Here is a 14,633-nt window from a genome sequence, read left to right as displayed (position 1 = left end):
CTATTTGTCAAAATCGAGATTTTCGAATCCGTGAAATTTCTAAAAGATTAGAAAAGACAAATGATCCACAGTTTGAGTTGAGGAACGGTTTAGTATATAAAAAGCATGGTAATAGCTTGCTATTCTTAGTACCAGAACAAATGGAGTCACATGTTCTTTTTCATTACCATAATAAAAAAGGTCATGTAGGAGTGGACAAGATGGTTAATGCTATTCGCAGCACTTATTGGTTTCCAAATATACGCGATAAATGCGAATCGCACGTACGCCAGTGTTTAAAATGCATTTCATTTACTCTACTGTCAGGTAAAGTTGAAGGACGTTTACACCCAATCGAAAAGGGCAACCTTCCGTTTGAGACTGTGCATGAGGACCATTTTGGCCTGGTGGATCCACGTATGCTAGCTAAAAAATATATCCTTATTGCAATTAATGCATTCACGAAATTTATACGATTATATCTGGTAAAAACAACAAAATCAAAAGAGGTTATTATCTGCTTAAGCGATTATTTCCAAAATTATAGTACTCCAAAGATAATTATATCTGATCGAGGAAGTGCCTTTACATCGCACGAGTTTAAAGAATTTATGGATACGCGTGGTATCAAACATATTAAGATAGTAACAGGGTCTCCGCAGGCAAATGGACAAGTAGAGCGGGTAAATAGGTCACTTGGGCCCATGTTAGCTAAACTGTCAAACTCCGAGGATGGAAAGTCATAGTATAAGATACTTATTCATATTGAGCATGCGATGAATAACACTGTACATCGTTCAACTGGTAAAACTCCGTCTGAATTACTATTTGAAATAAATCAACGTGGCTCTATATATATGATCAACTCAAAGATCTAGTTTGTGATAAAGTTAGACAGACTGTACAAACTCATTCACGACGCGAGGCAGCCCAACAGATAGCTAAGAGCCAATCCCAACAAAAAAGAATTTACGACATTAAACATAAAACTCCGTGGAAGTACCAAATAGGAGATCTAATCATGGTCCGAAACTTCGACAATACAGCTAACGCTGCTAGGAAGCTTATCTCATATTTTGAAAGACCATACGAAGTCACCAAGGTTCTCCGAAATGATCGTTACATAGTAGCTGACCTGAAAGGTTTACAAAATACCCAACGTCCCTACATTGGTACTTGGGAATCATCTAATATGTGTCCTTGGCTGAATATTGATACCTCAAGTATTAACGAATAAATATATTTTATTTACTTATTATCATATTAGCCGATTACTCTATTTTATATATTCTATTATATTGGTTATCCACGCTTATACTTAATTAATTATTCTGTTATTTTATATATATCTACTTTGTCAAATCACGCTAGTATCATTTATTTAGTTGTTTATTAATTATAATTTTAATTATGTTCAATGTATCACGGTTTGAGGCCAAACCTTTTGTCAGAAATGGCCGATTGTGGGACTTAATGTCCAGATCGCGCCATCTACGGGACATCGGGCGTAGGAAGTAGTATAAGAGAGAACTAGAGGTTAACGCACGTCATTGTACAGACCGATTAATAATGAATATTCTTACATATGTAAGGTGTAACATTGTCAAAGATGCGTACTTACAGACTTCTATATATAACTAGACTGCTAACTCCGGCAAAATACATAACCCCGAAAAGTATGTACAAAACTTATGTGTATGCGTCATCATTAGTAGGATGACAGTCACGCTGATTGGTTAAATTTAAAACAATGTCACTCACAAACGAGTTTTCTATAGCAGCCATATTACATATTTCTCCCCTCCTTTTCTCTATCCTACTAATGTTATACATATTTTTCGGGGTCACTTTTTAGGTCTAATATATAAGGAAGTTAACGGTCGAGTTATAGTATAGAAGTCTGTGTGTGTACTACATATGCACGCAAGCACGTGCGCGCATGTTATTTTTCTATGTTATATAACAATTACGTTTCATATTAGCAGGATACGTAAACATACGTATAAAAATAAATATTTAGTGAATAAAATGTGCAATTTTATTAAATTAATAAACTTATATATATTTCTTAATACTCTTAAATGTATTTCTTAGTATTTAAATTTTTCATGTAAAACTTCATAAAATATATACATTAAATGTAATTGTACACTATTTTTTTATTATTTCATTATTTGGTGAATAAAATATTTTACATAAAATATAAGTATATTAAAACTTCTTCTGTGTGTATTAAAACTTCTTTTAATTAATTTTTTAATATTTAAATATTTATATGATATTTATTTTAATAAACGTCCGCTCATGCATGTAAGCATATATGTGTAATGTATATATATATATATATATATATATATATATATATATATATATATATATGTAACATAAGTATTAAATCAAATTTAAAATTTCACAATTTTATAAATTTATTTATGCAGCTATATATTTCCTCTATACCTCTACTTTATTTTTAAATATGTACACAATAGAATAAAACATTTAAAAAGTATAAAATTATAATATAAAAGTATATAATTATAAGTCTTATTATATTAAACAAAACAACATTGAAATTATATTAGACAATAAGAAATTCATAATGATCCCATATATAAAAAGTCTCTTCGAGTTTGTATGTAGAGCGTTTAAAAACACTCAATTCTCTATGGAATATAAATGTTTTAATAAATTCATAAAGGTAGGCCTTCGCCTCCCCCCTCTCGCACTCCCCCCCCTCCCCGCGCGTGTGTATATTATGAAAATATTGTTTCATCTTTTCAGAAATACACCCATAATATGTAAAATGGTTTGGTTAAAGCAGAGAATAAATTGTATTTAACTGTTTGTGGTTGAAGTAGAAAAAATTTTGAATTTTTAATAAAAAACTATTATTTATATTAACGATTGACTGCTTTAAATGATTCAAATGATTTAAATGATTCAAAATAACTGCTATATTTTCTAAACTTTTTTTGTTAATAACTTTTAAATAAACAACGAGCGACGACTAAAACCTTTTGAATGTTACTTATTAGGGTCATGACCTTGATAACATATGTCAAGGTCAACGCGATCGGAGCTGGCTCCGTTATTCTAAATATTTACCTAAAATGTTTTACAACAACTGTATGATATTGCGAACAACGTTGAAATTTTTATAATTTTAAAGGACCCCGCACGATCCTTATGGAAAAGTGTCCCCGGTCAAATTAGCTGAATTTTTAGTATGATGTAGTTCATAACGTCCTGATCAAAAGTTTCAATGTGCCCGAGGTCGGCAAATGGATGGTTTTCGAAATACAGGAGGTCAAAAGTCAATAATAGTGCCTTATTCAAAAATATTACCATTTGAACATATCAATGTTTAAGGAATGCTGTTGTACACTTTCCACCTACTTAACCCCTTAAAAGCCAATGGTAGTACTCCTGGCCCTTAAATATGACCCCCTGACCCCCTGCTCCCCCGACCTCCCGCCACCGAACTAAAAATATAAAATCGATTAAAAAATATATTTTTTCTTCGATCGCGACTAGGGAATCACTTTAGGTCACATGATCCCCCTGGGAGTCAAACCGGAAGTTACCCCCAGACTTCGAATTAGCGTCAATAGACTCTCACCGATTCACATGCCACTTAAATCTCAACACTTCTAAACACACGTACACTCATAAAATCACACACGAACATATTCATACATACAAGATACATATATACTTCTGGTTTGACCCCCAGGGAGATCAGGAGCGCATCATGTGTTTATGCGTGACCGTACGCACGCATAAACACATAATGCGCAAAATCCGTCCAACATCCCCGTGATACGTATCGGATAATGCTAATGTTGGCGGTAACAGGCACAAAAATGTATAGGTCACTTTGATACGTCATAAGTCCTCGAAAAAAAATCGTATTGATTTCAATTTTTTCTTAATTTGCAAGAAAAAGTTCAAATTTTACAATGATTATTATGATACTTGTGAAAAAAATTTATTCCACTCCGTGGAATGCGTCAAACTGTGCAAATTTTCCGAGACAAAACACGTCCTTACTTTTGAGAAAAAAGCAGGAGGGGGGGGGAGGAAAAATTCAAAATCTGACAAATGTTTCTTAAAGTAGAGGCTTTAACCTACAAAATAAAAAAAAAGTTTTTAAAGACAATTTTTCGTGAAGTTGTGATTATCTGAACTTATGTGAAATTTGATATAAATTTTTGTTGCCTAGTATAAATATAATATAATAATTTTTAAAAATAAAATATATATATATATATATATATATATATATATAACATCCTGTGTATATATAATATATATATATATATATATATACACAGGATGTTTCATTCTAATCGCCCCAGGCAAATATTTCGGAAAATAATCAAAATTCGAAAAAATGTTTCAGACAAAAGTTGTATGGTTTCTAGGGGGACATAAGATGGTGCCATTAGTTTGACCTTGAAAAGTCACATGAAGATCACGTAAAGGTCATTTTAATTTCTTAATGTTAAAAGTTAAAGTTATCTTTAAGAAAAAAATCTGAATTTGCAACTAGCAGTTACACATTTTTACTTTAACATAATTATGTGTTTTAATTACGCCAATTGATTTGTCTCATTATTCTGTGCATAAAAGTATTAGGGTAAGATAATCGAAAAATGAATATTTTACAAGATATCTTGTATTTTATGTCAAAATATTGTAACTTTGAAGGCTTATAACTTGAAAAGTATTTAATGGAAAAACATTTTATTATTGTGTTTTGGAAAGCTCTCGAGATAAGCTACAAGAATATACAAAAATATATAGGGTGTTCCATTTAAGAAATTTAAAATGACCTTCACGTGACTCTTCAAGATCAAACTAATGGCACCATCTTATGTCGCCCTAGAAAAGATACAATTGTTGTCTGAAACAATTTTTCGAATTTTCATTATTTTCCGAAATATTTGCCTGGGGCGATTAAAATGAAACACCTATATACAGGGTGGGGCAGTAGTCCACCTGAAATATCTCCACTATTTTTAGAGATATGAAAATATTGTAATTACGAAAGTTGTACGGTATCAAAAGAGCTATAATATGCTAGCACTAATTTTCTTTTAGTTGGAGACGCTTCGAAGATTTTAAGGTCGTTTTTTTAAATCAGACACCTTATATATCATTGCATATTCTTATAGCTTATCTCTAGAGCTTTTCAAAACACTTATAATAAAGTATTTTTCATTAAGTATTTTTCGAGTCATGAGACTTGAAAGTCATAGTATTTTGAATTAAAATACATAATATCTCGTAAAATATTCATTTCTCGATAATCTTACCTTAATACTTTTTTGAATAGAATAATAAAAAAAATCAATTTGTGTAAAGAAAACATACAGTTGTCTTAAATAACAAATATGAATTTACAACGAGTAGTTACGTATTTTTTATTTCAGACATATATCGTATATATATATATATATATATATATGTATGTATGTATATATATATGTACACACACGCACGCACGCACGCACGCACGCACGCACGCACGCACGCACGCACGCACGCACGCACGCACGCACGCACGCACGCACGCACGCACGCTCGCACGCACGCACGCACGCACGCACACACACGCACACGCCAAATTTTTGTTCGTCACTTTGTGAAAATTGATATATCTTTTACACTTGGCGTATTGTCTACTGATCTCATATTTATTTTTGATCTGTAAAATCTATTTTTTTTTAATTTAATATATTTTTTTCTTGTTTAAAGATTTTTTGTGAAGATTTATTTATCTTATTTTTTATATTATTTTTTTATATTTTTTATATTATCTTATTTTTGTTCTTCTTTAATTTAACAAACAAACTTCAGATATTGTTAGATCTAATGCAAATAACGCTAAATAATATATTTTATATTGGAAATTTAAATCATCAGAAATTTTCTTCATAGAGTAAATTGGTCATACAGAAGAGATGGCCATAGGCCATCTGTAATTTTTTAAATAATTGCTAATAGTGCACGCAGGCACGCATATTTTTAATATAAAATATATATGTCTAACCTACAATACTATAGCCATCTTTTTCCTAAAAGTCAGGAAAAATTGCCAATGTTATGTTGTAACATTTTGATAATATAAAAAGAGGGAAATCAAACTGCTCGTTGTAAATTTTTTCTTTAAGATTATGTATTTTTGTTCTTTAAGACAACTATGTATTTTCTTTAATTGACTTGTCTTATTTTTGTGTAGAAAAGTATTAAAGTAAGATTAGCGAAAATTGAATGTTCTACAAGATATTTTGTATCAAAATACTATAACTTTTGAGCCTCCTAACAAAAAGTACTAAAAAGATATTTTAGTGTTTTAAAAAACTCTCGAGATAAGCTACAAGAATATGTAAAGAAAAATAGAGATTTCCATTAAGGCTCCTGAGTAGTCACCGCGGCCATATTGAAATCGTGACGTCACTAGCGAGAAATAGCGAGAAATGACACCCTGATTTATATTGCAACTGACATGTAAATAAAAACATATTTTAACGAAATAATACTACCAATCTCTTCAGCACACCTGTAAAAATGTACGGCTGGTAATCCTTTCTCCTGACAATTGATAAATAATTGTAAATTGAGTCCGAAATGAACCCTTGAAATGCGGAAAAACACGCGATTTGAGAGCTGCCGAAAGGAGAGGAAAATGTTACTTTACACAGTTTATTCCTTACACAGCTTGGCAGCCGTACATTTTCACAAGTTTCATAAATACGTTGCACATCACAACACTAGTAAAAAGCAAATAATTACCACGTAAGTTGCAACATAAATTGGGTTGTCATTTCTCGCTTCTGACATATTTCCCAAAAGAAGGAAAGAGACAGAACTATATGTCGCCACCGTCGACATCGAAGTTTCGCGGCGAGTACTCAGGAGCCTTAAAAAAAATTAAAGGGGATCAGATCACGTGACATATTTTCCGAAACAATAAGAGGTTTTGACACTTTTTGTATACCCATATATTTGTGGATCTTTTTGATAGTGTATTCTAACATTATTTAATAGTCCAACATATGTTAAATATAAATACATCATTAGTTTTAAAATCTATTATCGTACATTAGAAACAAAATTGAGTTTTTTTTGTAAAGTACTCAGGCAACCTACTTTCTTGTTTGTAAAAGGCTTTCCTAAATAAATAAGCTTTCTTTAATGAATGTATCCATGAATGACTTTCAAAATAATAGGTTTTAAAGATGGCCGTTTGCGACTAAAATTGGTCATTTTTGGACTTCCTCCTTTCTATTACGTATTTCCTCTTTAATTTGGATAATATTACATATTTTAAGCTTCAGTGAAGTAATATGTCAGACACTATTAAGAAATAATACTACTATAAATAAAGGTATGATTTTTGTGTTTTAAAAAATTGTGGCCATCTTATCCTGTAAAAAGCGGTAAATGTATGTAATAGAAAATGTAATAAAAAACATGTATGTAATAAAGAACACATTTTTATGTAATTAAAAAACAATAAGCTATCGAATTAAGCTTATTAAAAGTTGGTCCAATTTCTTGGTATATTTACTCGTCAATCATATATTAAGTACATGTCAGTAACTGTTGTTCTATCTATTAGTAAAGTTTATCTACAGGTTAAATTGCTATCGCCAAGAGATAACTTTACTTGTTTCTTCAACCACCGATGATATTTATCTAATAGGTAATTGACAGTAAATTTACCAAGAAGTTAAAATAACTAGCCGTAAGAAATATATGGACTTAGCCATTACTGAGTTCCGATAATCTATAGCCCATATTTATGGTTATTACTTAAATCTCATCTCAAGAAATTATCATGTGAGGAACTCAAATTTCATGTGTTGAGATACAGATGATTCGATATTCAACAGTTGCATTTTATAATGTTTTCTAGTGGGAAAATTAGTGCACCACTAGTGCCAGATTATACTTAAAACTGTACTCATTCAATAATAGTGTAGGTTTAGTCTAGCCAATGAAACATTTTATGTTACACTTTGTTATCATGTTATAATAAAAATATTTAAAAAAGTAAAAGCACATGTAACTACACAAACTTGGATTGCTTTACATATATAATTTTATTATTAAAAATAATTATATATATATATATATATATGTATATATATACTAGCTTTTTGTCCCGCGCTTTGCGCGGGCCTCAAGGCCTTTACCCAACACTGACTTCGCTATTTTTTCTCGAAAACATAACCTCTATAATTAAAAATATAAAAAACTATTTAAAAATGTGATTTCTCGATGTTTCAAAACATTTTGAACACATTAGCAGAGTAATCTGGAAAAAAATTTTTTCTCGAAAACATAGCCTCTATATGAAAAAAATTTTTAAATTTAAGAAAAACCACATAGCAGCCATCCCCGAAAAATTTACAACATTTTGGTACCAATTTCATAGGAATCGGTCCACAAATGTGCTACAGCAATGCTTCCTAATTAATTTTATTTATACTATACTCATAATTCAAGATAATTCTCTATTTATATAATATATATAATATATATATAATATTATATCCTAAAATAATTTTCTAGAATTCTAAGTAGTTTATATTCTACATTTTACTAAAGCTATGTTATATTTTTAACTAATTTTATTTGTATTATACAGATAATTTAAGATAATTTATAATAAAATATTTACATATACTTAAATTTGTTAATACTTATACACAGTTCAATACACATCAGTTTTTAACGCCTCGATCCAGGCACGTTTTTGTTCGTTCCTTTGCGAAAATTGATATACCTTTTACACTTGGCGTATTGTCTACTGATCTTATATTTATTTTTGAGTTGTAAAATCGATTTTTTTAACTTGGCATATTTTTTTTTCTTTTGCAAAGATTTTTTGTGAATTGTACTTTTTTAAGTATGAGATTTTGAGTTCTCAGGATTAACTGTACCAATCATTTTTAGATTAGTTGCAATCGAACATTTGCGTTGACATTATATAAGAAAAATGCTGTTAAATTTTTTATTACGACTCTAGTTCCTGAGAAATCTTAATCGATAATTTATATTATATAAACATTTCGGATAAGCTACGGTAGCAACGCGATGATGTCCATGAAGTTGTCTCTAGTTTTAAGGCTTTCGCGGCCACTAAAATCCTCAAAGGAAGCCCTTTCCTCTGAAGTTATCTCTTTTTTGTAACTTGGCGTCGCGCCGCTACAGACGCTTGATTTATAAATTAAAAAGAATAAGAGAAAAAACAAAAAATACAAGAAATTTAACTACAAAAAACCAAATTCACATCAAATATAACAAGTAAAATTACGAGATATAATATTTTACATTTACAAATCAAGTACGAGAGATTATTTTACTTTTACACAGTCAATATGATACATTAGATTTTATCACTTTCACTAATTACATTTATATAGTATATATTATATCAGACATTAACAATTTTTTATAACATCACTTCTAGTGATTAATATTAATATACTTATTTGCCAGTTGATAGGTGCAAATTATCAGGAATATACAGAAAAAGATATTGTCAATGAAAAGTGCTCTGTGATCTGAATATATAAATAATGCACATTACAGAACAAATTTCTCAATAGTTTACATGCAACATACAATTATTTTGCTAAAGTAGTTGGGTCATTTCGCCACTCTAATCGTTAAATGTATGGAAAAATAATAATATAATTAAGAAAACTATTATTATTTATAATTAAAAATTTTTATTTTAATTTTAATGATTATAAATATTTTTTAATTTTATTATTTTTTTCAATTATTAATTGATATATACTATATCGCTTGACACGTTATTGAATTGTTAAACAGGTGTCAAACTATGTTGTAAAATGTAAGTAAATGTAAGTATGTGGTGTTTGAAATGGAATTGGCTATTAACATTCGTTGGTTGTTCACCATCGAAAATTAATTATTGTAAAAAAATTAAACGATAAATAATTTTCAGACTATTCTTAATTTTTTTAGCGTTTATTGCGAATTTTTTCAGAATTTTTTCTTTTCTACAATCTTAATTACCACAAGATATCGATTCATCTATAAGCGTCTGTGTTAAATTACACATTGCAAATCGCTATTACTAAAAAAACTACTCGATAAATTTTACTAAAATTGTACCAAAATGTTTAAATTAATAGTCTTTCATTAAATTTTTTTTAATTTATCTTCAAAAAGGTGAAATAATCCAATTACATTAAAATAAAAATAAAAATAAAGCAGATCATTATTTTGTAATTATATGAGCAAAAGAAAAAAAACAAGATATGTATGTATATTCTCTACAAAGGTATTATTATTCACTGATAATTCCTTTGCTTAACATATATACACGCGTGCGCATATACACACACAATGCGGGCACACGAGCGCGCACATGCATACACACATATGATTAAATTTTTATGTTCTATAGAGTAATTAAGATACTGTATAAACTTCTATTCCTCTTTTTATATGAATTAAAGCTATCAAATAAGCTTATTAGAAATATGATCATTCCACGTATTATAAAGATTTAATATATATCTATAGTCCAAATACCTAAATAAGACATTTTCATCTATAAAATTCATATATAAATATATATTATTAAAAAATATATATAAAATAACAATATCAAAATAAAAAATTATAAATTATAAATTAATACGAATAAAAAAAATAATTTAAAAACTTAGCGCTGCTAAGTTAAACAGTATGCTAATGAAATTAACAGTTAAGTTTTTTAATTATATTTTTTGTATTTGTATTAATTTTTAATTTTTACACAATTTTTTATTTTGATATTGTTATTTTTGTAGAATATAATGTAGAAAATTAAAACAACTATTTTATAAAATAACTTTTTGGTTAAAATATTTTAATGAGTTTTTATTTTCACTTAGCACAATTTTTTTATAGCATTAATTTTTTGTAAGATACATGTATTTTATACAAAAATTAAAATAATTTATAAAACAGTTTATTTATGATTTTTATGGTAATATAATATTATTTTGTGCAGATTAAATTACTATTTTGTAAATTAAAATAACACGACTTTGGAAATAGGTTTTTTATAGTTTATTTATAAGTTTAAAAAAAGATATCTTGAAAAAATGTGTAATTGTTTATTGCAAATTACTCTTTTTCTTAAATACTACTATGTATTTTCTTTATATCAATTGATTCGTTTCATTATTCTGTGCATAAAAGTAAGTAAAATAATTTAAAAATCAATATATTACGAGAATATTTAATAGTTTATGCAAAATTATGTTGAATTAAAATATTATATATATATATATATATATATAGGATAGGCCATTTTAATCTATGCACTGTAATATTTCAAAATCCATAAGTTTAAGACAAAAATGTTTCTAACAAAAGTTGTATAATTTCAAGGGGGACATAAAATGGTACCATATTGGTCTGACCTTCAAGAGTTATTTGAAGGTCACATAAACGTCATGTTTAATTCTTTAAATGGGACACCCTATATATTATTGCATATTCTTGTAGTTTATCTCGAGAGCTTTCTAAAACACTATAATAAAATATTTTGTACCTTCTTATGGCCTCTTCAAAACCATACAACTATTGTCTGAAACATTTCTGTCTTAAACTTATGGATTTTGAGATATTACAGTGCACAGATTAAAATGGCCTACCCTATACATATATACGTATATATTGTAAATTATTAAATTTTTAGCCATCATACTCTTATAACTTTTTACGCAAACTATTGTGAGGAATCAATTTATTAAAAAAAACAGGGTGATTTCATTTAAAAGAACAAAGATCTCCACATGATCTGTACACCTAAAGTCTGTACAAACTAAACTAATATACCTTTCTTAACATATATTTTTGCTCCTTTGAGCCAAACTTTTGTTTGAAACATTTTCTCGTATCATCTAAAACAAGCGAAATATTTAAAATACTATATATATGTATATTATTTATTTACCCATTCACACACATATGTATGTATACAATGTAATTATATTTTATTGTATATACTATCTAATACAGCTCAAATATTTCTCATACTTAATAAAATCGCATGTGAAGAAACTTTTCTCACACATCTTTTCTTAATGTTAAAACAGACGTAACGGTGTTTCGGTGCGTTCTACGCATACAGGGTGTCTCAGAATTATTGAGTATTCCAGCTATAAGTTTTATATTGTTCATTTTTCGTTTTCACGTTCACTATTCTTTTTTGTAAAATTTGAATCTTTCATCTTGATAATTGCAGTTTTAATTAAATTCCACTAAAGTTAAAACTCAGATAATGAACAAAATTTCATTACTTATATAAATTCTTTCGAAATATATTTTTTTTCAAAAGCAATAGTGGTTTAAATGTTAAATAATTTCACTAATTATGCATTGCTGTTAAATTGATTGGTATTTTTTTAACTTTTTTCTGATATTTTTTGTCCTGATCATGTCGTTATAAGAATATATAAAATATATCAATAGGAACAAATTATTTCAAAATTCTTAACTTTAACGTTATATGTACAAAGACTTATTAAGACGACATTTTTTACATATCATATCAGATAACAGATTTAAGGATAGGACGAATAAGAGATATACACTGCAATCTTTCATCTATTTTTTTTACAAATTCTGAAGGAACGATTATACCGGAATTAAAATGTAGGCTGATTTAATGATAGTCGCGACAGAATGCATTTTTGCGGTTCTATCGATGCGCATCTTAACTATGCACATTACACAAAGATAAATATTTTATGACAAAGAAGAATTATTTTACGACGAGAAAAGGTTAATAATATCTTCTGAATGGTTAAAGATAGTAACAATGCAATATTTATAAATAAATAAATAAATATATATATATATATATATATATATATATATAATATTTACATTTAGTTAAATTTTTAAATCAAAAGAAAATTCTGACATTCATAATGTCGAAAGATTATATTAAGTGAGTGCAAAAGTTTATGCCTAATTTCAATTTATGTCATTATTGATGTTGCAACATTGGCCACATTGTTCGTAATATTGATATATATATAAATATATATACATATATATAAATATATATACATATATATAAAATATATATATATATATGTATGTATGTGTTATATTTGTTATATGCATACAGGTATATGTACAATGTAAAGTGTGGAGAGAAATATCATAACATATTGTTTACTAATATATTACCATCTTTTATAACACTGTCGTTAGATTAATCGTTTCTCTCTTTTGCTTCACAAAGAAATTTTATAACATATTTTGAATTACAGATTATGAAAAACAATATGACATACCAAGAATGGACATACATACGCAAGAGCCTGATTTTTTTAATCATTAATATATTTTCCTGTGAAGTCAAATCTTTTTTTCATAAATTTATACGAACTATTATTTCTTTTGCTCATCGTTTTCATAAAAAAATTCCTTATTTAAACGAGTTAATTTTTAAAATGTTAACGTTATGATATTCCTCAAATTGTATTCAATTGCTATTTAAAAGATATTCAACTTACACCATGATAACACCTTGCAATGGCAGCCGCTGTGATTACTCTACGATTATCAATTAATATCGATCCACTCGTTAATCAGCTAATCAACATTTGCATAGACATATTCCATAATTAATGTACATAAAAATAGAACACACATACACACACACATATATATATATATATATATATATGAATCACTATGCACTCATTATTATTGTTAAACTGAATCAAATTATCCAGATTAGCGGTTTTGTTTTCGTATTGATTTGAATTGGATGACCCAGAAACGATAATCTTTCACAAGCAAAATACCGTATATCCTGTTTTTTCTTCGTATACTTTTCTTGCTTTTATATCAAAGAGAAGATTATTGCGGATGAAATATGTAAGCGAAATTATGTTAAACAGTGATAACATAGTCGACCGTACACTGACTGCTTGCTGCCTGTAACTACTAGAGCGACAAGAAATCGTGACGGCCAAGTGAAAGAGAGGAATCCTGAAGGAGGGGAGTGCCGTGCCCATCCTTGGGATTCATGGATTCCGACATAACGGAGATCTTGAATTAAATCGTGCAAGGCAATCTCTGACGCTCTCCGCATCATGTGTGTGTCTTCATGTGTTAGCTTAGATGAAAAAGAATTAAAAAAGATTTACAAAAGATTTAAAAAAGGAAATAAATTGAAGAATGAGTGAAAAAAAGAATAAGCACAAATCTTAAACTAAAATTTATTTACTACATTTATTATTTTGTATACTAAAATTTTTTTTAAATTAGATATAATTTTATAGATAAATATATGTGTAAATTAAAATAAAATTATTAATTAAATGGAAAAAAATTATAATTGAATACATATTACTCTCATGTGAAAAACAATTTAATTTTTCCTCGAATTAGTAAGGGTTAGATATGAATGATAGTGTACAAATTACAAGGAAAATTAAATTTTCTCTAGAAACTAAATGGTTAGAAATAGAACACAAAGGATAATGTTAAAAAAGAGTGACTTTTAATTCCTAGGAAGAATAAAATTCATTTTAAATTCAAAGGAAACATGTTAATATTGTTTGACAACTTGTATCGAATCACGATACTAATTT

The 14,633-nt window shown here is 28.1% G+C and overlaps 1 protein-coding gene across 3 annotated transcripts in view; it reads right to left on the bottom strand.

Moving 5' to 3' along the window:
* LOC140664537 (uncharacterized) overlaps window positions 1–14,020 on the bottom strand; it is a 63,064-nt gene extending 49,044 nt beyond the window's left edge. The window contains exon 1 of one of the 3 annotated variants that reach the window (XM_072889709.1): window positions 13,548–14,020. In XM_072889709.1, the coding sequence (XP_072745810.1) occupies window positions 13,548–13,552 (5 nt within the window). In that variant the 5' untranslated portion in view covers window positions 13,553–14,020. Of the gene's footprint in view, window positions 1–3,324; window positions 3,390–13,547 lie in introns of those variants that run through there. The other 2 variants (XM_072889710.1, XM_072889708.1) reach the window with 2 other exon arrangements.
* Window positions 14,021–14,633: the final 613 nt, after the last annotated feature.

This window comes from Anoplolepis gracilipes, chromosome 4 (genome assembly GCF_047496725.1).
Source record: "Anoplolepis gracilipes chromosome 4, ASM4749672v1, whole genome shotgun sequence".
Lineage (NCBI taxonomy): Eukaryota > Metazoa > Arthropoda > Insecta > Hymenoptera > Formicidae > Anoplolepis > Anoplolepis gracilipes.
This window is presented reverse-complemented; position numbering and strand designations above follow the sequence as displayed.